Source organism: Xenopus laevis, chromosome 3L, assembly GCF_017654675.1.
Source record: "Xenopus laevis strain J_2021 chromosome 3L, Xenopus_laevis_v10.1, whole genome shotgun sequence".
NCBI lineage: Eukaryota > Metazoa > Chordata > Amphibia > Anura > Pipidae > Xenopus > Xenopus laevis.
Window position 1 is genome coordinate 31,938,563 of NC_054375.1, and position 23,752 is coordinate 31,962,314.

Consider the following 23,752-nt stretch of genomic DNA (forward strand, 5'->3'; position numbering starts at 1 on the left):
AAACACGGCCAACAGGAAGTCAGCACTATGGGACACCATAGGTTTTGGGTCAACAAAGTATGAGTATATATTTATGCTAAGTGGCTTTAAGATCTTTAGCATTCACCCCAAGCCATCTGCTTTATATAAAATTATAGTGAATATGAGAAATGTTAAACAATACAGATGAAACACCTGAAATGTTTTGCCACAAATGAATACTCTGTTTCATAGGGGTCCGTTTACTAAAGCGTGGTAAAAATTTGCGCACAATATATAGACAAATTTGTCGCCGAATATGTTTTCGCCATTTTACTAACCTGCGGTAAATATGTTATACGAAATTTTTTTGCGCAAGAATGTTTTCGCCAGTTTGCATTTGTTGAAACATTAATGCCTGGTTTACTAAACAGCAAAATGTAAGAAAGACAAAATTAACGCCAGAATATTTGCAAAATTTTACCGCCATCTATCTAGTGGCGGTAATTTATTTTTTCACAGAAAATTCTGTTCTGTTCCTGTTGCCATTCCTGACAGGAGAAGAGAGAAGTGACAGGATAATGTTGGATGATAATGTATATAAAGATGTTTTGGATTATTCTTTTGTCTGCTGCTACATCAGTTTTTTCAGCTGAAAGACGATTTATTATGACTAGGAGGGACTAAAGGCTTTGTCATCCTGGATTAAACTACTTTTATATGATGCACACAGATTTATCGGTAAAACTTGTTTATGAATTTTATTTACATGGTTCTATTGGCAGGGGGTAAGTCTTGTGACTGGATGTATTGAAATGTGGATTTATATGATGCATACATGTTTGATTGGGTGAAATCTGTTGACTGTGTTGTTGATAACATCTATAAAGTTTAGCAGTTTTGAAGATTCATATCTGGCCACGGATCATGCCAAAATAAACGCCATAAAACAAGACTATTTTATAGCATAAATCTTCGCAAACGTAATTTGTCGCCAGAAAATTTGCAACTTGCTAAAATTACCGCTAACATAAACCGGTTCTTCAACGTAAGTGATCGCAATGACTTCTGAGCGCATCGCTGTTTAGTAAACTTAGTCGCATGCGCATATTTTGGCTGAAAAATATTCGCAGCTGACACATATCGCCAAATTTACCGAGCTTTAGTAAACGAACCCCGTAATGTCTTGAACTAGAAAATGTTACAGTCACTGAGCTACATGCACTGCTGCTCCTAGCATCTGGACAAATATTGATTGCCAAAAAAACCCCAAAAAACTAAATATAGTTACCCCCCCAGTGAAAGGGGGTATAATGAACTCAGTGCTGTTTAAAAGCAAACACACATTGCCTGCATCTGGGATGTAACTGACAGTTACAAATAGGAGTTATGGATATAGTTATTAATAGGAGAGAAAGTGTGACTCTTTCTTAAGAGATTTATTTCCTACAAAGTGCAACAATCTGCACTTAGTTAGACTCCCCTGTAAGAAAATTGAGTTAAATGTATGGAAATCACAGGTAGCTTGATGTTATGCCGCTGTAATGTGCGCCAGGTGAAGCTCTCAGCAGTATGGCTGAGCATAGATAGAATCTCAATTTAAACCACACACGTTTTAAGCTGAGACCCTAGATATTTACACATGGCTACAAATACATTGCATAGACTTTATCAACGCATTGTAGTACAGTTTCACCTAGTTCATTTACCAACCCGCTTTCTCCAAAAATAAGAAAAAAAATTATTTTTAAAAATTATCATTATTTTTTTAGAATTCATTATCAAACCACATTTTTGTTCATTTTAATGGCAGCATGCAAGCAACAATGGTGTTGGTCCACAAGGCCATCAAGAAGTTCAGCTTAAGGTGGAAGAGGCGACTTGGAATTGCAGAACAGACAATAGTCTGTTAATGAAGATTCTCATTGATCCAGGTCATGATATATAGTATCAAGTAGAGTTAAGTCTAAAGCAACTGGACTTTCTGAGTTTTCTTGAAAATGTTTCAAAGTATTAGAGAGTTACAATCAGGCAATGATAATTAGTCGGAAGTTTTTGAATTGGGTGGCGACGCCAATGTCATAAGTAATAAGTAGTGTTGTTATAGCATGGAACCAATGAGTTTGGTGTCATTATTGAAGGATGTGATCCCACTGCCTGAACTGATGGATGGATGGACACATAGAATACATAATGGGGATAGCTATAAAGATTAATACAAAATTTGAAAAATCAATTAACCTTATATTTATACAGGTATCGGATCCGTTATCCAGAAAGTTCCAAATTACAGAAAAGCCATTTCCCATAGACTCCATTTTATCTAGATAATCTAAATATTTCAAAATGATTTCCTTTTTCTCTGTAATAATAAAGGAAAACAGTCCTGTTGGGTTTATTTAATGTTTACATCATTTTCTATCAGACTTAAGATATGAAGATCCAAATTACAGAAAGATCCGTTATCCGGAAAACCCCCAGGTCCCGAGCATTCTGGATAACAGGTCCGATAGCTGTACCCAAAAGGATAGTTCCCCATACAGATAAGCAATGAACGTTTCATACGGTGTGTGGTTAAAGGTAAAGGTTTTTTGGGCAGGCCTAGGGGTTCTGTATGTTGGCTATCATGGGCAAGAAACGTTGGTAACTGCATAAGCGGAGATAACTTGGGTACACTTCACAGGACTTACCATGTGGAGCAGGTTCGGACTTGCCCTGCAGGACACCGGAAAAAAACCCAGTGGGCCCGGACCCTCATGGGCCTGCGCCGGGCCAGAACCCCTCTCCCGATATTTGGCTAAAAAAATATTTTCCGGGCAGCGCCATCTGTGCATGCGAGCGAGTGGCACTGTTTGCTCGTGCACGCAGTGCTGGTTGCGCATGCACCCTGACCGATACTCGGTGCATCGCAGTAGGGGAGTGGGGGCGCTGGAGGGGGGCCCTGGACATCAGGACCCCCAGTCCAACCCTTCTGCTGAGAGCATACTAACATTAGAAGTATGAGATAAAGTCAAGACATCACAAGCTACATATAATGATGGGCTAATAAATTTGGCAGGCGCAAACTTGCGGCGAATTTCCGCCTTTCACCGATGGCGAATAAATTTGCAAAACTGGTGCTAATTTGCAGCGATTTTCTGCTCGCAAATAAATTTGCCAAACTCCAGAGGAAATTTGCCGCATCAAAAATTATTGGATGCACATCTGAAAAGTCTTTTGCATCAAAACCGCCGCTCATCAACACTCTTCGGACGCTCACTTTAACGCCAGCGTCAAAATTGACACGCGTGTCAATTTTCGAGTTTCGTGGATTTTTCGCCGTTTTGAAAATTTTTGGGTGAAACTGGAGAAATTCGCCCATCACTATATATTTGCAGTTTCGACAACGCATGCTTTATTAAGGATATAGAACATCCCTTAACCCCTCATAAATAAACCAGCATTATTTTATCCTCAGATTAGTTCTGGTTGCTCAGGAAATACATTGCTGTTGACTTATGCTATAACATAGACAACCCAAACCCTGCTGCCTGCACAATTTGCATTTCATTTTTTTTAATTATCCTATTTAAGCTGTTTTCTTCTTTCACTTCCTGCTGAGTATCTAGAACATTTTGCATAATATGATCTATCTGGGCATACTTTGGACGTGCTCAATTTGCATTTGTTTAGCCTGCTTATCTGTCTCTGTTCAATATTCATATCCTGTGTTTCATAACTTTTATCTCTTCCACATGCCCCATATCCTCTTCATAACTGAGTAGGCAACTAGTCATATTGGGGGTTGTATAAGTCGCCGTAAGTTATCTTGGCCATTCCTAAACTGAGCTAGAATGGAATTGCTCAAAAGGTGTCACCAGGAAGAGCGGAGAGCTGGTTCATGACCCTAAATTATTATGCAATTGCATTATGGAACTTGTATGGCAGTAGAAGGTTCAAGGTGAGCAGGGTAGGTTACTTCTGCAGTTGTTGCTGAACATTCCATTTATTTTCTTGCCCGGGTTGCTCAGGAAGAAGTGTGATAGTCACTTTACATAAAGGACACTGATTCTCAATATTTGTTTGGGCCTGGGGACACTTCAGGGAGCAAGGGAACCAAAAACAATTAGATAATCAGAACATTAACACTTTTTTATTTGGACTGTACAGAGTTTTTACTTAAGTCCTTCATATCGTCAGGGGGCCTATCGGCTCTCAGCGTGAGAAGTCCGGACCAAGGAGGAAGCTTTGGGTAAAAGTCTAAATTCAGCGGTACCCAAAAGGGGTCAGGATAAAGCATAGTCAAATTGAGGCAAAGGTTCAAAAGCAAGAATCAGAATCAGGGTCAAAGCAGAAGTTAAGAATCCAGGAAAAGGCAATTTCGGAATTTAGGGAACCTAGGAACACAAGTCAGGAATTCCTATAATCGGGCATTGAACCTATGACCTCAGCCTCTTTTTATTTCGAAGTTTTGAGACGGACGAGTGACATCATTGCGCCGGCGCTACTACCCACATGGCGGCTATGGGCGCCACCATCTTGGAAGCGACGCAGAAAGAGACGGGAGCACCATTGTGCGCTCCTGACACATATACAGGTATGAGATCTGTAATGTCAGAATGTTTGGGGGTTTTTCAGGATAACGGATCTTTCTGTAATTTGGATCTTCATACCTTAAGTCTACAAAAAAAAAAATGTAAGCATTAAATAAATCCAGTGGGATTGTTTTGAGTCCAATAAGGATTAATTTTATATTAGTATTAGGTACTGCTGAGAAAAAGGAAATACATTTTAAAAATCTGAATTATATTGGAGCTGCCCTTGAAGTAATTCAGAGCTTTCAGGATCATGGGGTTTCTGGATAACAAATTCATTTTATGCTAATAAATGTTGCTGTTTGGGAGCAGTGTTGCACTAGTAAGTTGAGTTAATAAACCTTGGATACCTTTTAAATAAAGACTCTCAGTAAACACAGCAAACAGTGGTAACGCACAGCCTCTCATATATAACCTGATTTAACAATGCTGCAAAATGGGAAATGATTAAATGTGCCCATTATGCTGCGTGTAAGAGCTTCCTGAAAGCTATATAATAAGTTACAGTTTAACTAAAAGTGCAATCTGTCTATCGAACGTAATCCTCCCCATTCTATATTGCAACACGTTATCCAGGGTTCTCAATAGTACCAAGAATTTGTAACAGACTGTGTCTTGCGATAGCCGTGCACAATGTTTACTAGATGTCGATCGTTTTGGCAATATTTGGAGATAATCTAGCGAGACGCCAAGATTTTAATAGTACAGGTATGGTATATGTTATCGGAAAAACCCTTATCCAGGAAGCTCCAAAATACGGGAAGGTTGTCTCCCATAGGCTCCATTTTAATCAAATAATAATGATTTTTAAAAATGATTTCCGTTTTCTCTGTAATAATAAAACAGTACCTTGTACTTGATCCCTGCGCTTCCAGCCCACGAATTTGGAAGTAATGGGAGTTTTTCAAACTCCCATAACTTTGAATAAAAAAAGACCAACTGAAATTTATCCAAAAAAGTTTGTTTTTCCAGGTGAATAGGCCGTTTTTGTTTGAATTCGAAACATACGAATAATATTTCATTCGATCAAATTCGATTTGAAATGTTTTCAAAGTCAACCAATTGACTCCAAATAGGTTCTAGGAGGTCCTCCCATAGGCTAAAAAAAGCAATTTGGCAGGTTTTAGATGGGTAATGGTTCGAAGTCGAAAATTTCGATATTCTAATTTTCATATTTTTTTCAGTTATACAAACTTATTGGTATGTGTATGGCCAGCTTTAGGGGCAGATTTGTCAAGGCTCAAATTTGGAAGTAATGGGTTTTTTTTCGAACTCCCATAACTTCGAAAAAAAAAAAAAGACCAACGAAATTTATCAAGAAAAAAAACTTTTTTTTTTTTTTCGGGTGAATAGGCTGTTTTTGTTTGAATTCAAAATGTACGAATCGAAGTAATATTGAATTTGATCAAATTCTATTTGAAAGTTTTTTCAAAGTCAACCAATTGACTTTAAATAGGTTCTAGGAGGTCCCCCATAGGCTAAAACAGCAATTTGGCAGGTTTTAGATGGAGAATGGTAGGAGTTGGAATTTTTAAATTGACAGTAATTGATAAATTTCAATATTTGAATTGTCTAATTTTTTTTTTTTTAGTTATACAAAATTATTGGTATGTGTATGGTCAGCTTTAGGGGCAGATTTATCAAGGGTCGAATTTGGAAGTAATGATGGTTTTTTTTGAACTCCCATAACTTTGAATAAAAAAAAAGACCAACCGAAATTTATCAAAAATAAAAAAAATTTGGGTGAATAGGCGTTTTTATTAGAATTTGACACATATGAATTGAAGTAAAACATAATTTAATCAAATTCGATTCAAATTCTTTTCAGTCATCCAAATAGGTTCTAGGAGGTCCCCCCATAGGCTAAAACAGCAATTTGTCAGGTTTTAGATGGCGAATGGTTCGAAGTCTGAATTTTTAAAGAGACCGTAATTGATAAATTTTGATATTCTAATTTTTAAATTTTGTTCAGTTATACAAAATTATTGGTATGTGTATGGCCAGCTTTAGGGGCAGATTTATCAAGGTTCGAATTTGGAAGTAATGGGGGTTTTTTTTGAACTCCCATAACTTCGAATAAAAAAAGACCAAACGAAATTTATCAAAAATAAAAAAAATTTGGGTGAATAGGCCGTTTTTGTTAGAATTCGACACATATGAATTGAATTAAAACATTATTCAATCAAATTCAATTCAAATTTCTTTCCAGTCAACCAAATAGGTTCTAGGAGGTCCCCCCATAGGCTAAAATAGCAATTTGGCAGGTTTTAGATTTGCGAATGGTCGAAGTCAGAATTTTTAAAGAGACCGTAATTGATAAATTTTGATTTTCAATTATTTTTACATCGAAATTTGAACTACTCCCTAGTTGAAGTACACAAAAATAGCTTGAAATTCGATTTTTTTTTATTATTCAAATTTTCAGTTCAACTCTTGATAAATCTGCCCCTTTATCTTCAGTTCATCTCTAAACATCTTTAGTGTGAGCAATTCTTTGGGGGTAGGCAAAGTGCATTGCAGTGAGGCTCTGTAAGCCAATACGGTCATTGTGCCTCCGTTAATTAAATTGTGTGAATGACCACACACACAAGGACCTATTCTAATGTAATCCAATAGTTTTGTTCTGGTTCATCAAATGAATTCAGATCTTGTTTTAAGCACATGGATAGATCTGTTCAAATAGGTCAGAACAATTCATGCGGATATAGGTCATGAATGAACTGCTTTGTTATCGGACACCAGCAACTTATAGTGCAGGGCCGCATTTGTTAGCTTATTCAATTGAAATGAACTGCATTGCTCCATCATGTCTCACACTATTTAATGTATTTGCAATTTTGTGTATCATGCGCAGGATTAATGATTTCTAGTGGACTAAAGAAATGGTTGGTCCCTTGTAAAACAATGAACATTAAATGGTAGGCAGTGGTCAAACCGAACTACCAGTCTGTGTGTGTCTTTGATTCCACAAGTACCAGGGTACTTTATATTAGAACTCATGAATCATTGTAATAATGTTTTAAGTATATGTATGTTTTTAATGTGGTACAGGTATGGGACCTGTTATCCAGAATGCTCGGGACCTGGGGGTTTCCAGATAAGGGTTCTCTCTGTAATTTGGATCTCCATGCCTTAAGTCTACTAAAAAATCACGTAAACATCAAATAAACCCAATAGGCTGGTTTTGCCTCCAATAAGGATTAATTATATCATAGTTGGGGTCAAGTACAATGTACTGTTTTATTATTACAGAGAAAAGGGAAATCATTTAAAAAAATATTGGATTATTTGATTATAATGGAGTCTATAGGAGACGGCCTTTCCGTAAGTCGGAGCTTTCTGGATAACGGGTTTCCAAATAACAGATCCCATACCTGTAATAATAAAGTGAGCTTTTCCTTCGTTTTAATACGGTTTCTGGTTTGTAGCTATTTCTTAAATACCTGGAGGCTCCCACTGAATTTTATAATTATTTATAGTTATTATAGTTATTATATTTATTTATGTTATCAGACTGCTGAGTTATATAATTAGTGCACTCTTTGGTGATAATTTGTATATATATTTTTATATTATTTTACACACTGTTTAAGGGCAGAATTAGCTATGATTCAACTCTCCACTAGTGTAGGAGCCCTTTTGATAAGGGCAGGGGAACACGGCAGATTCGGGGAGATTTAGTCGCCTGGCGACTAATCGTCTCTGGCGACTAATCGGCTCTTCTGCGGGGCGACAATCTCCCCGAAACTGCCTTCGGCCTGCTATAATGAGAAAATGCCTGAGCCAGTGCCGCGAGTGCATTGGCACTTGCATTTTCTCATTATAGCAGGGGGAAGGCAGTTCGGGGAGATTGTCGCCCGGTGATCACTTGCCAGTGCAATGCCTGCATACAAGGCACTGTTTGACCAGATAAGTTCTGGAATCAAGGTCCAAAGTTACTCATTTTACCAGCTGGAAAGTTTGATACTTGTGCATCCCTTGGTTCAAGTTACAGGGAGCGAGACTTCTTAAATAATGAGAGTGCTGACCTGAAAAGGAACATGTAAATGATCTGTTATTAGATACCATAGTAATAAAGCCTGCTTGCATTGCAGGTGACATTCCCTCTTTGACAAAAATTCTAAGTTTTTTGGCTTTTCACTGCAAGAAAATGTTTTGATAACTGTTTTAAGAGGGTTTCCAAAAAAATTATTTTAGAAACGTTGCTAAAATCAAAATTACAATTTCCTTACAGTATATGGACATATCTTAAAGTATGTGGGTAGCTGGAATACACCAACAGGAATATGCACCATGAATGGTACATAACCACACGTAGAATCCTTAAAACTCAAGCTCTATGTTATATTTTAGTTAACTTTCAGAACCAAATTCAGGTACGATGGAGAGACAATTGTTAAACATGCTTTCCCAAGCAGTCCTTAGTAACTTGCTTATACTCTTTGAGATGTGAATTACTCCCCTTTGTCATTATGGGGATTATGTCATTCCTCATCTTTCTATTTATCCTGTGTTATCCTGTTTATTGATACTTGTGCAACAAATGCCTTGTGATTAATCACCATTTGACAGTATGCACTGGAAATGGGGCAGGCAATTGCATGGACCAATATGTGGCAGGAAAAAAAATCCCCTGAAAAATACCAATTTGCGTTTGGGGAAACTACTGTACAAACATTTTTTACCAGCTAATAGACAGTTGTCCTGCTCTTCTGCATGAAAACTGCATGCAATGCAATTCTGATGAAAGAATTAAAAGCAGGGCGTTCCCATTGGCTTTGGAATATCAGCAGCAAAAAACAATAAAAAGGAACACTTATATTACATTTGTAACTTCTCAGAGCAATTGTTTTTGGCTGCTGTCGTCACTGACCCCCCTTTTAAAAGCTGGAAAGATGTAGAAGAGAAAGGCAAATAATTCTAAAACTATAAATAAATTGAAACCAGTTGTTAAGCTGGTACGATTCGGATGTTCTATAACATACTAAATGTTAACTTAAAGGTGAGCCACCCCTTGAACAACAGTCGTTCTCGTTCGCTAATTCCTGAGCAAAGTGCTTCAAATCACCCAAAATTCGAAATGCATAAAAACAACACGTGTGCAAAAAGGGTGCCAATAGACTCATCTTTGAAAAGGCAGGATCCTAAAAACTCTTGTCATCTGGCTGGATGATTGAGCTTCTTCAGATCCAACTTCACCCGAAAGTTAAAAATGGACCCTTCATCTTCCACCCCTCAGCCAACCTGGCCAAAAGGCACAGGATAATAGAGCTTCTTCAGATCCAACTTCACCAGAAGGTTAGGATGGACCCCTTCATCTTCCACCCCTCGGCCAAACTGGCCAAAAAGGCACAGGGTGATAGAGCGTCTTCAGATCCAACTTCATCAGAAGGTTAGGATGGACCCCTTCATCTTCCACCCCTCGGCCAACCTGGCCAAAAAGGCACAGGTTGATAGAGCTTCTTCAGATCCAATTTACCCAAAAGGTTAGTATGGATCCCTTCATCCTCCACCCCTCAGCCTAAAGGCCTGCTGGGAACAAGGGTCTTAAGACCCCCTTCGTCGTAGGGCTAGGGTGGGTCCCATTATCCAGATCCCTCCAGCCAAAAGGCCTCCAAGAGAAGGGGAACTGAATGACCTCCAAAGAGGTCCAACAACTTGTGTGCCCAGAGGGAACCCATAAGAGACTATTGTCAGTGTCCTGCACCCACATGCCTGTTTTTTGGTACTTTGCACCCTGCCCTGCTATCTGTAAACTAACCATAGAATGTTCAGTCCCTCTACAGCCCAAGCACAAGTTGATAAGGACATTTGACTTATGTACACGTGTGCATGGCTGGACTTTCACCTGTTTCACTGTGCCTTTAATATGCTACATCCTATACTTTATTGTTGGTTTAAGGTAAAATAAGGAATGACAGTAAAAATGTCATGCCAGTAGATGTGTGACAAGGAGCTTGATTCAGCGACAGGCCTAATGAAATGTAGAATAAAACCGATTCAAGTATCACTCACTTCCCCTACAGCAGTCACTTCTGTAACTTGTGACCATGCTGCATTTTTATACATGGATACGATCACCAGCGTATATTTTTTCCAAATGGGCAGCAACGTGGCTGTAACAATTTTTAAAGGTTAAAATTAAAACACTTGCAAACTGTTTGCAAATAGGTTACAAGGTTTTTTGTTCAAATAAAAGATTTATTCGGATGATTCTACACGTTTTTAGCAGGGATGAGCAACAGCAGCACATGTATACATTTCTAAACTACAGGTATGGGATACTTTAGGGGGAATGTAATACTCTTCCTTAAACTGTTATTACATTGCGAATTTTAATTATGCATTGCCCACTTTTAAACAGTGCTTGAAGGCGTCGTAATCTTTTGGAGTAAACATTTTTGGGGGAATGTAATAAAAGTCGCAAAGAGCAAAACAATTAGCACAAATAAGAATAAAAAGTCTAATTTTGCAATGTAATACTCTTCCCTAAACTGTTATTACATTGCGAATTTTAATTGCGCACTTTTAAGAAGTGCTTGAAGGAGTCATAATCTTTTGGAGCAAACATAACGACTTTTTCAGTAAGAAGTTTTATTACATTCACTGCGCACTGGCGCAAACTAAAAAATTCGCAAAACCTTCTTCCACTGTTGGACGTGGTCGCTAAACAGTTTCGGGGTCCGCAAAAGCTATATTAAATTCTCACAAAGGCAAATCTGTTCGCACAGAGGCATAACTTTTCGCACTGCGAATATTTTTCCCATTACAGACTTTTATTACATTCGGCCATTAATCCGGAAACTCGATCTCCAGAAAGCTCCGAATTATGGAAAGGCCCTCTCCCATAGACTCGATTATAAGCAAATATTTCTAATTTTATAAAAATGATTTCCTTTGTCTCTGTAATAATAAAACAGTAGCTTGTACTTGATCCCAACTAATTCCTTATTGGAAGAAAAAACAGCCTAATGGGTTTATTTAATGTTTAAATGATTTTCTAGTAGATTTAAGGTATGAAGATCCAAATTATAGAAAGATCCATTATCAGGAAAACCCCAGGTCCCGAGCATTCTGGATAACAGGTCCCATACCTGTATAACACCGTATCCCCAAATAAAAGACTGCCAGGCAACACAGTCCAGTTTTGGTTTTATCCTGTATCTTAAGTACTTTTGACCCTTTTTATTATTTAACAATTATATCATGTAACGTAAGCACTGTTGTAATGATATTCTATATACACACCTTATCTATTATCTGCTATGCTAAATAAACACTTAGGACTATAGTGTGGGCACATGTGGTGCTTTTTAGCAGTTGAAAAGTGCTTGAACTTTCGACCTAAATTGGAAATGCCTGAGCTTTTTAGGTGTTTCCTCTTTCATGTAAATCAGAGCCACAGGAGTCAGTTTTGGGCACTTTTCTCTTCTGAGATCACAATGAGTGGCCTCTGCCTTAGGCCTATGGGGAACTAGGGGTTTTGACCTCTGTGGTCCTTTATTTGCATTATGTGACTTCCTGTTGGGAAGTCGCTGGCTATGTAACGCAAATAGTGATGGGCGAATTTATTCACCAGGCACAAATTTCTGTGATTCGCCACCGGCGAATACATTTTGTGCGCCTATTTTGCCCATGCATTAAAGTCAATGGGTGTCAGAATAATTTTGATGCACGGCAACTATTCTGACGCGCGCCAAATTTTTCACGAAGCGGCGGATTTTTCATCAGCGAATTTTCGCAAATTTATTTGCACCTTACACCGCAGCAAAAGTTGTAGCGCGTCCTCTCTTTTTTTCTTCTTCGTTGGTCCTTGATATGTTCGTGCAAAGTCACATGACTGGGAGCAGACAGTGCTAACAGGAAATCTTCTAAGCATTTACTACAAACCGTGAGTGTATTGAATCCTATTAACTGTCGCAAATTTATTCGCCGTCGGTAAATGCAATGCAAATTCGCGCCTGGCCCATCAATAGTAATAAAAAAATTTAAAAACGAGTGATGTTAAAATAAGATATTTCCGTAACTAATTTCATTATGGTTGTAAATTTGAAAGCATCTCATATACTCAGATATAATTATGTTTAAGCTTTAGTGTTAAATCATACCTGATGCAGTTTATGTTGTAATAACTGTCTAACAATACTGCCCAAGTCTAGTCAGACTATCCCAAGATGTTATACCCCAATTGCGCTGACACCGAATTATGCTGCTGAATTAAGTGACGCGAAATGCAAAAAATTGCCAGAATTCATTGGAGTCAATGGGAAGGTAAAATTACATTGCAGTTAAAGCATTTTTAGCTCTGCAATAGAATATACGTTGTCCCAGGGCTAGAAATAGGGGAAGGCGATAAAAGCACGTGCCTAGGGCGCAGCTCTTCTAGTATCTATGTGTGTGTGTGCTCTTCAACACATGTGCAGGAGGAGAGGGAGATGTGTCAGGGTGCCTAGGGCACCCAGCCAGAATTTCCCCACATTGTTAGAGCAGCTCCTTTCCATTATGATACAACTGTTCTACATAGAAAAAAACTCCCATTTTTTCCAAAACTGCCATCCGGACAGCTCCTTAGATAGATGGAGGAGGGCTCTGATCTGATTGGTTGATGCGAACGGTAAGGGGTGGATAATAATGGCGTCTGTCTTTTTTTCTGGTACAACAGACATGTAATTTTTCTGGTGCAACGGAACACATGGTGAAATTTTAGCACAGCCGAACAACTTTTGTTTGCTGCTAATGATGTGCTGAAATGTTGATGAACTTGTAAGAAGGGTTGCATGAATGACGTTCTTATTGGGAAGATGAAATAAATGAATATAGTGGATGTAATGAAGCAGTGAGTGGGTGCCTCAGCAGCTGTTTATTTCCTCTCTGGCCATTGAGGTTTTGTGTCAATTTTTGTTGAACTCCAACTTTCAAATCATGGGGTTCCTTTGTAAACTTTGCGCAGTGCATATTTATTTGCATACGATTGTTTTGCGCATGTTTTCCCCTAGCCACTTAAATATTGCACTGCTGCGCCCATGTTATTTTCTTACAGCGGGGAGATGCACATTGCTTCTATATATAGACAGCTACAAGAGTCCTCTGCTCTCAACCCATTATTAATATATTAAGGACATTGAGACATTTTGTGCCTTAATTGCCTCATTGAACCCCCGTTTACTGTTTTCTAAAAATTAGTGGTGAGCACAACTTTCCCTTATAATTTATAATTTATAATTTATACAGGAGCAGAGGCCATCTCCATGTTGTAGCTCCCACTCTTTCCAGCTATAGTCATAGTGGTGGCCAATAAAAGTGCAGCCATGTTTGGGTTTTAACCTTGAAAGCAGCGAGTAAGTTGCAGGTAAAACTTAGTCCCTGTGTAAAATGTATAATGAAACTATAGAATTCTTAATGAATCAGATGCAATTTGAGTGTAGGACTGGCCAGATATGGGATGACTTTGACGTAGTTGGCCAGCTTAAATATATTGCAATATATGGACACACAATCCCTGTTTTGTTAAAAGGGTAAGGCATTTTTTAGTAGCAGTATGTGCAAAATGACGCAATGTCCTTAATATATTGATAATGACTTGAGTGCAGAGGACTCTTAGGCAAATATTTTTTTCTGCCAAGGTTGTGGCGTAATTTGAATGCAGAGTATGCGCATAAATATTCTCAATTGGTGATAAGGCCATATTTGAAAATCTCTTAAAGGAGAAATAAGTAGGATCGAAATGTTGTACATGATGTTTTGTGCTTGTGTACCAGCCCAAGGCAACCACAGCCCTTTAGCAGTAAAGATCTATGTCTCCAAAGATGCTCCAGTAGCTCCCCATCTTCTTCTCTGCTGATTCACTGCACATGCTCTGTGCTGCTGTCACTTACTGAGCTTAGGGACCGAATCACAATATACAGTACACATAGAATAGAAAGGTCACAATATAAGGCTAATTAGTAATTAATACCGATAATTACTACATGGCAGCACAGAAACCAGTGCAATTAGCATCAGAATTTAATAATCAGTCCTGTAGCATCAGCTTATATTACAGACAAACCTCATTTTCTGCTTGATAATTAGTGACAACCCCTAAGCTTAGCTTCTCAACAGCTGCTCAGAGCCGACTGAGCATGTGAGTGTCACAGACACTTTCCAAGATGGTGACCCCCCTCTGTGACAAGTTTTGAGTCCTGGATCTTTGCTGCTATTGACAAGCTGAAACTTTAGACCGGTGCAATAAGTTCACTATATAAAATATGGCATTTTTAGCCACGTTCATTTTTAGGGTTTAGTTCTCCTTTAAATGGGTGGTTCACCATTTAGTCAACTTTTAATATGTTATAAAGTATAAAATATCAGTCTCTTCGTCATACTAAAAAGTAACTCAAAACTGAACAACCCTTTTAAGGACAATTGCAGTACAAATAAATGTGTAATCTATCTATCTTTGTGTAGATCTGCTCTGTAGGTACACATCTCTCCACTGTGTGCAATAGATACCTATGTATATGTACAGTATATAGGCATTCATTTCATGCATGAGCTGCACAGTTGTACACGTTACACACAAGCAGCGTAAGAGTGTTTTATAGCTGCCACTTACATGTGACCGGATGCCACTCTGCAGGCCTAGATGTAAATAAGTAGTGACTAGACATTAACATTCCAAAGAGGTGATTATTCCCTCTCTCTGCTGATTAACGTTGACAGGCTTTAGGACCCAGAGGCAGCTGCCCTCGGAATTACTGGTTTATAGAGTGACACAGGTAATAGCCGTGACGTCTCCAGGTGTACTTTGTAAGAAGTGAAAAGGAAACAGAGAGCGAGCAGAGAAGCTGGAGAAGCTCATATAACATCTGAAGAGCTGCTTCACCTTTCTCGTTTGGAGTGCCCAGGGAATCGGAGCCTGTGATTAAAAGAAAAAATAAAAGCAGAAAGCAGCACGGCGTGCCAGATATTTGCCGAATGTCCCATCCCAGGAGCTCTCTAAGTTTTCGCTTCTTCTCCCAGCCATAGGACTGACAATGCCTACAACTTTTCTTGAGATATGGGAAAGGGTGATCAGGTGGAAAAGGAAAAAAAAAGATGACTGCAAGAGAGAAATCCGGCCCAACTTTCTCTTTGAGGGTTTCAAATGGAACGAGAACCCGAACAGCCAGTACCAGACCAACAAAATCAAGACAACCAAGTACACCATCCTCACGTTCATTCCCAAGAACCTATTCGAGCAGTTCCATCGCTTCGCAAACATGTATTTCGTGGCTATAGCCGCGCTTAATTTTGTGCCCGTGGTCAACGCGTTTCAACCGGAGATAGCCATTATCCCTATCTGCATCATTCTGGCCATAACCGCCATAAAGGATCTATGGGAAGACTTTAGGAGGTTTAAGTCGGACAAGGAGATTAATTATATGAGCTGCCTGGTGTTCAGCAGGTAAATGATTTTGTGTTAAGAAATAATATGTAATAATATATGTGCTTAACTGGTTATATACAGTGTCGGAAAACTCCCGGAGGGCCCAGGTGCCAGTGGGCCCTCCTGCTTCTAAACATTTGGCCTATTTCATGGCCATTCCCTATTTATATCAGAATAAAGGGGCTAAATAGATGGAATAATAGATTATAGTATGTAAAGAAAAGAGAATAGGAGATTTGAGGTTGAGTGAGGAGAGGAAGAAAATAATACTTAGAGTGGGCCCCTGGTCTAAAGGTTTTTGGGTGGGCCCCTGGTCTAAGGGTTTTTGGTGGGCCCCTGGTGTCCTAGTCCGACACTGTTTATATATCCTTATATAATGGAGCAGCTAAAGAATTGCATTCACTAATACCTGTGGGATTGGTAATACTTTGAATGCGTAAGGCCTTTAAGATCCTCAGTTTAAAGTTCGCAGGGGCACTTAAGAACACAATACCCAGTACTTGTGACTGCTCACAGCCAACAGCATGGTATTAGCACAGACAGGTCTTTCTAGACGAGGGGTCATTCACAGATTGTACCCTAATCCTTAAAAATAATTGTGTGGTGCTGGAAAACCAACCCATTCATATACAGCAGAGCTGTCAGACTGTATCACCTTTCAGGCACGATTATCATATATACAGGTTTGGGATCTGTTATTCGGAAACCTGTTATCCAGAAAGCTCTGAATTATGGAATGGCCGTCTCCCGTAGACTCCATTATAATGAAATAATCCATATATTTAAAAATGATTTCCTTTTTCTCTGTTATAATAAAACAGTACCTTGTACTTGATCCAAACGAAGATATAATCAATCCTTATTCGAAGAAAAAAACAGCTTTTTATGTTTATTTAATGTTTACATGATTTTCTAGTAGACTTAAGGTATGAAGATCTAAATTACGGAAAGATCCGTTATCCGGAAAACCCCAGGTCCCGAGCATTCTGGATAATAGGTCCCATACCTGTATACTTATATTATACTTTATAGCGCCATTACATATACCGGGTGTTCATGGGATAGACCAGAAAGTTTCCAGAGCCTAGGTCCCACTGAAGTTTGTTTGGGTTCCTATTATTTATCCCCAGGTTTCACTTCAGGTTGATGTGTTATATAGAACTATTGTAAAGGACAAGGAAAGGCTTAGTCAGCTGGGGTGTTAATATGCCAGACACCCCCTAATAGTTATTATTTCTAACCTCAAGTCCTGGGCTGGTGCACCTCTTCAATGGCCCAGGGCCATTTCTCCCGGTGTCCCGAATGTCCAGTCCAACCCTGGTATTATTGAAGGGGGTACCCTGTAAACATTAAAAAACCCAATAGAATATGGATCCATGCAGCTTAGTTACCATCAAGTACGCGGTACTGCCTTGTTATTACAAAGAAAAATTGCAAGTATGAGATTGGAAGCCCATTACAGAAAGAACATCTCCCATAGACTCCATTTTGAGCAAATTATTCTAATTTTAAAAAAAAAATATTTCCCTGTAATAATAAAAGAGTACATTGTTCTTCATGGTAACTAAGCTGCAAGAATCCATATTGGAGGCAAAACAATTGAAGTATGCAACTTTCTAAATACAAGAAATTAAATGTTCTGCATTGTTTCTAAAATAATCAAGTTTATATTCACTATTCCTCTCTCAGCCTCTGTTTCTCTTCATGCAGCAGTTGGGTGTCAGATGAATGATCCAATATATCCTATAGGGGGGGGGGCTTCCTTTCCTAGCAGAGGAATTAGAGCTCACTCAAATGGATTCCAGTACAAACAAAATCTAACTGAATAACTGCCTTTTGCACAAATTCTGCACGTAGAGAGACATAATGTCTGGTGATCTTAATAGATTAAGCTCTAATACATCTTCTAGGCAAAGGGAACCCCCCCTATAAGATATATTGGATCATTCATCTGACACCCAACTCCTGATTGAAGACAGAATGAGGAGAAACAGATGCTGAGAGAGGGATAGTGAATATAAACTTGATTATTTCAGAACTGGTACAGAATATTTAATTGATTATATTTAGAATGTTTCTTATTTCAGTATGATGGAGCTAATATTAAATTTTCATTTTTGCTATAGTTCTCTAAAGTTTAAATGATTTTTAGTAGACCATGTATAGTGATCCAGATCCCTTATTCAGAATCCCATAGGTCTCAAGCATTCTGAGTAATAGATCCAATACCTCTATTTGTTTAAAATGGACACAATGGGAGATGGCCTTCCAATAATGTGGAGCTTTCTGGATAACAGGTTTCTGTAAAATAGATCCTATACCAGTGTGAGTTCAGAAAGTCTTGTAAGGGTCCTGACTGATGCATTTAATCCATAGCTTGGTCGTCTTACTGTTTTATGTGGGAACAGCCTTCCGTTGCAATGAAATGTTTAGTTAAATAATCCCTTTTTGTGTTGTACAGTAGCCCTACAATAGAAGACAGGGAGCAGCTTCCTATTCTGCTAGGAAGGCTAATCTGATTAGGTTTGTAATCCCTGTTTTAGGGTGTCATTACTTTATGCTAATAAATTTATGGTCAGGGCACACGCTCAGATTCTGGGAGATTAGTCGCCCGGCGACAAATCTCCTCTTCTCCGACAAATCTCCCCGAACTGCCTCCCCCTGGCTGGATTGCACTCGGAGTGATTAGTTTTTCGAAGTCGCCTAAAGCTAGAGGAAACTTAGGACAATTTCGGTAAACTAAACGCTCCGAGTACCATCCCGCCGGCGATTTACATTGTAGCCAGCAGGAACCAGTTCTGGGAGATTAGTTGCCCCGAAGAAGAGGAGATTTGACGTTGGGCGACTAATCTTTGAATCTGAATGTGTGTCCTGACCCTTAGCCTTCATGAGCTTCCATGAGTCAGACTGTAAAACCAATTTCAAGGAAACTTAGAGTAAAACTTGGAGGAGGGGGGAATAGACAGTCCGAGGGCAGAGGTAGGCATTTATGGTATGTGGCTGTCTGACCTTCACTCCTTGTATCACATCTCTGTGGGCAGACTACTTGTATTAGCCAATACAGCCTTCTCTGTGCAACTGCTGGGAAATCTTACTCAGCCACCCACTGTAAATTTAGCTGCACTCACTACATACGGCTTTTTCAACTGGCCTTTATACATAGTACTGTATAAAAATAAGCCTGCGGGCCAAACGTTCCCCAGACTATGAGGCTAGAAGTTAAAAACCAGTGGATGGGTGGCCCAGATATTCGTCCCAATTACAGTAAGGGAAATAGCAGATGTGGCGATTCTGAGCTGAATACTCTGAATACTTGTGACTTTGATGATCCTGCGCTTGCAGCCAACTTCTACATAAGGGAGTTGGAGGCAATTTGGAGTGTTTTGTCCCTGGCCCAAGAAGCTATTAGTCACTTTGGTGACATAAATGATTGAAGTTGCCCTGTGTGCCATTGCCCTTAAAGATAGTGTAATTACAGATTTAATACTTGGAAGTAACTGTGCTACTCATGAGAGAGAGAGAGAGAGATCAACCCGATATCTAAACCATTCTCCTTATCCAATATTCTTGTTTTTACCTGGAAACTCGTTAACCAGAAAGCTCCGAATTATTGAAAGACCATCTCACATAGACTCCATTTTAATCAAATAATGTAAACATTATTCCCTTTTCCTGTGTAATAATAAGACAGTATCTTGTACTGCATCCTAACTAGCGATGGGCGAATTTGCACCGTCTTGAATTGCAGAAAAATTTGCGAATTTCCCTCGAAATAAGCGGAAAAAATGAAAAATTCGTGAAACGGCGCTTTTATGTTTACGACGCCGGTGTCCATTTTTTTTGATGCCGGCAAATATTTGCCATTGAATTTTTGTGGCTGTTTCGCGTATTTATTCGCTGGCGGCGAATAGCGCAAATTCGCTGTGAATTTGTGCCTGCCGAATAAATTTACCCATCACTAATCCTAACTAAGATATAATACATAAATAATCCTATTGGGTTTAATTTGGGGTTTACAAGATTTTCTAGTAGACTTAAGGTATGAAGATTCATTATCCAGAAAACCCTAGGTCTCAATCATTCTGGGTACAGTGCTACGCAATATGTTGGAACTATATAAATACATGTTAATAATAATAATAAGAGCCCCCATACTGTACTTTGTGCATGTGGGTAACTAAACTAGCAAAAGTCCATGTTGCTGGCAAAACAATCCGACTGGGTTCCTTAATGTTGAAACCTTTTTGGAATATATCTGTTATTTCTGCATTGTGACTGTCACAGCATCCCATTGGAGGGGAAACTTTTACTACGGATCTGAATATGACTCCTCTTTCCTTCTTATTATTCATTCCCCAACCTTCCAAAATAGTGACTCAAGTTCTTGCTGTGTTGCCTTTTACTCATTTGCAAACCAAATGATCCATGCTGACTTACCAGAAATGTAAGCTCTTTTTTATGTTAATTGGCCATGAATGACTCATTGTTATTAAGGTAGTGAGCATCCATTAGTCTATATACCTTAAGGCTTCTGTCACCTCTCTTCCCTCTCACAACCAAGCAAGAATATGGCATCACTTGTCAACAAGCACAAAGGATTTAGAAAGGACAAAAGTCACAAGCTAACAGTCCCCTATTTTGGGATGGTCTTTTTAAACTATTAACTGCTATCAAGGCCACATTCCTCCGACTCCAAAAAATAAAAGATTATCAATGTTCTATTAGGTAAACTCACCACTTTTCACAGAGGGAGGGATGCACATGGCCAGGATCTTTAGCTTAAAAGAATGGCAACACCAACAAAAATTAAAGTGTTTTAAAGTAATGAAAATATAATGTTCTGTTGTGCTGTGCTGGTACAGGTATGGGAGCTGTTATCCAGAATGCTCAGGACCTGCGGCTTTTCGGATAACGCATATTTCGGTAATTTGGATCTTCATACCTGAAGTCTACTAGAAAATCATGTAAACATTAAATAAACACAATAGGCTGGTTTCGCTTCCTGTAAGGATTATTTATATCTCAGTTTGGATCATATACAATGTACTGGTTTTTTTTAGAACATGGACTTTATCTAGTTTAGTTACCCACATGCACTAAGTACAGTATGGGGGCTGTTACTCAGAATGCTTGAGACCTGGGGTTTTCTGGATAATGAATCTTCATGCCTTAAGTCTACTAGATAATCATGCAAAGCTGAATTAAACCCAATAGGATTATTGATGTATTATATCTTAGTTAGGATGCAGTACAAGATACTGTCCTATTACACAGGAAAAGAGAATAATGTTTACATTTTTAAATTATTTGATTCAAATGGAGTCTATGGGAGATGGCCTTTCCGTAATTCGGAGCTTTCTGGATAACGGATCCTATACATGTACAACTGTTGTGTCTGCTTCAGAAACTCTACTATAGTTTATATAAACAACAAGTTGAAGCACCCATAGCGCCTTACGTTTTTCTTGCCTTCATGGGGCACTTCTCACAATCCTCCTCTACTACGAAATAAATTGAATAATAGAGTCAGACTCTGTCTGCTTTTTAGGGTCTATGAACTAAAACACAATAGATAACAGAAGGTACTACAGCCTTTGGCACCTACAGTTCTGTGGCTCCAAGTCCAGATTCTCTTCCCACCAAGAGCCGAAAGGAGGATATAATAGAGCCACAGTAAACACAGAAATAACTATCCTTTATGCTGGGGTTCCGTTATTACACATAGACATATAATATAAAGACCAGGATATCTGTTAAATGATGTAATAATGATGGGATTCCTGAGGAAGTGTTATAATTAGTGGTACGGCGCTCCATCAAGTGACTGAGGAAATGAGCCAAAAGCAGGTAGTGACCAATTAGTTTAATTGTAGCCTGGCCATTGACTCATTGTTTGGTGATCCTGCAAAACTGTTAGTGTACAGCTCATTTGGCGGGTTTGGTTCATTCTCACATGGCACAACACAAGCATTCTTAGGCTTCATGGTATCTCAGATATTTTCAGGACTGATAATACATGAGCAGCACCTATTTTGGTTCCATTAAAGAAGGGATTGTTCAGCTATAGGTCAGAACACCAAAATGTCCCACCATGCTGTTTAGAGTGGGTCTTCATAATGACCTTTATCACGTTAATCATTAAAAACTTCCTAGAATAGAAATCATGATGTGCATAACTGACTCTAAACTGATTTGTGGGTCACAAAGCTCATTTCTAATAATAATCCCTGCTTTTCAGATCACTGTTATAATCTGTTCATAGTAACATAGTAAATTAGGTTGAAAAAAGACACACGTCCATCAAGTTCAACCTTTGAACTCTACTTTAACCTGCCTTAACTTTTAGTTGATCCAGAGGAAGGCAAAAAAAACCTCATCTGAAGCCTCTCCAATTTGCCCGAGAGGGGGAAAAATTCCTTCCTGACTCCAAAATGGCAATCGGACTAGTCCCTGGATCAACTTGTACTATAAACTATCTTCCATAACCCTGTATTCCCTCACTTGCTAAAAAGCCATCCAACCCCTTCTTAAAGCTATCTAATTCCACATCTTCACAGCTCTCACTGTAAAAAACAGTGATAATTCCACATCTTCTAATCGGAATGGGTGACGTTGTGTCAGCTGAAAAGACCTACTGGTAAATAAAGCATTAGAGAGATTATTATATGATCCACTTATTATTTATACATCATATCACCCCTCTTCTCCAGCGTGAACATTCACAATTTGGCCAGTCTTTCCTCATAGCTAAGATTTTCAATACCTTTTACCAGCTTAGTTGCCCTTCTCTGTACCCTCTCTAATACAATAATGTCCTGTTTGAGTGATGGAGACCAAAACTGTACGGCATATTCTAGATGGGGCCTTTCCAGTGATCTATACAGTGGAAGAATGACCCCCTCCTCACCTTGAATCAATGAACGCCTCTCCGAACTGTAATCTGTAGCCTTACAGAGCATTTGTTTTTTTAGATGGGGTCAGTGACCCTCGTTTGAAAGCAGGAAAGAGTCAGAAGAAGGCAAATAATTCAAAAAAAGACCAATGGAAAAGGTTGCTTAGAATTGGTCATACTAAGGGATAGATTTATCAAGGTTCGAATTGTAAATTCGAAATTTTGCATTTTTTTTATTGCCAAAACTGTCAATTTGAGTTTTTAAAAAACATTTGAATTCGATTTTCAAGATTAATCATGCTCGGGCCCTTTAAATCATTCGAATTCGACTATTCACCACTTGTAACCTGCCGAATCGCTGTTTAAGTCAAACGTCCAGGGATCAGTTTGGAGTTGTTTGCAGCCTTCCTGACATTCGATTCTTAGTGTCGATTTAATTCACCCGAGTTTGAAAAACTGGATTTTTTTTTAATACATTTCGATTGGTCGAATTTCGAATTTATGGGAGTTTAGAAAAGCTCACATGAATTGGAAATTCGAACTTTGATAAATGTTCCTCTCCGGGTTAACTTAAAGGTGAATCACCCTTTTAAAAAAATAAAAAAAATAATGCTCATATTTGTTCAATGTATGGCAACAAGTATGTTTTTCATAGAATGTTGTGGGCAGGAAAGCATCTCGTGCTCATCTGGATTCCTTCCCTTTACCACAAGTACATGTGATCCGCTGGCAGGAGAATAGGCTTAGTGGTTTTTAAAATGTGATTCATCCTCCGTGCCAGTGTTTGCAGTGGTATAACAGCTTCCACAATGCCCGGTGACAGCAAAGCACATGGTTAGGATTCCTCTGCCAGTGACTCAGGGAATTTATTAAGACAATACTTAATAGCCATATACTTGAAGCTGTTATTGTATTTAACAG

The 23,752-nt window shown here is 38.8% G+C and overlaps 1 protein-coding gene across 4 annotated transcripts in view; it reads left to right on the forward strand.

Annotated features, from left to right (window-relative positions):
- The window catches only part of LOC108710852 (phospholipid-transporting ATPase VB), a 663,706-nt gene that overhangs the window by 567,273 nt on the left and 72,681 nt on the right, over positions 1-23,752 (forward strand). Inside the window, exon 1 of one of the 4 annotated variants that reach the window (XM_018252037.2) lies at positions 15,250-15,957. The exons of the other annotated variants lie outside the window; for them this stretch is intronic. Within the exon in view, the coding sequence (XP_018107526.1) occupies positions 15,548-15,957 (410 nt within the window). The 5' untranslated portion in view covers positions 15,250-15,547. Of the gene's footprint in view, positions 1-15,249; positions 15,958-23,752 lie in introns of those variants that run through there. 4 annotated transcript variants of the gene reach the window in all.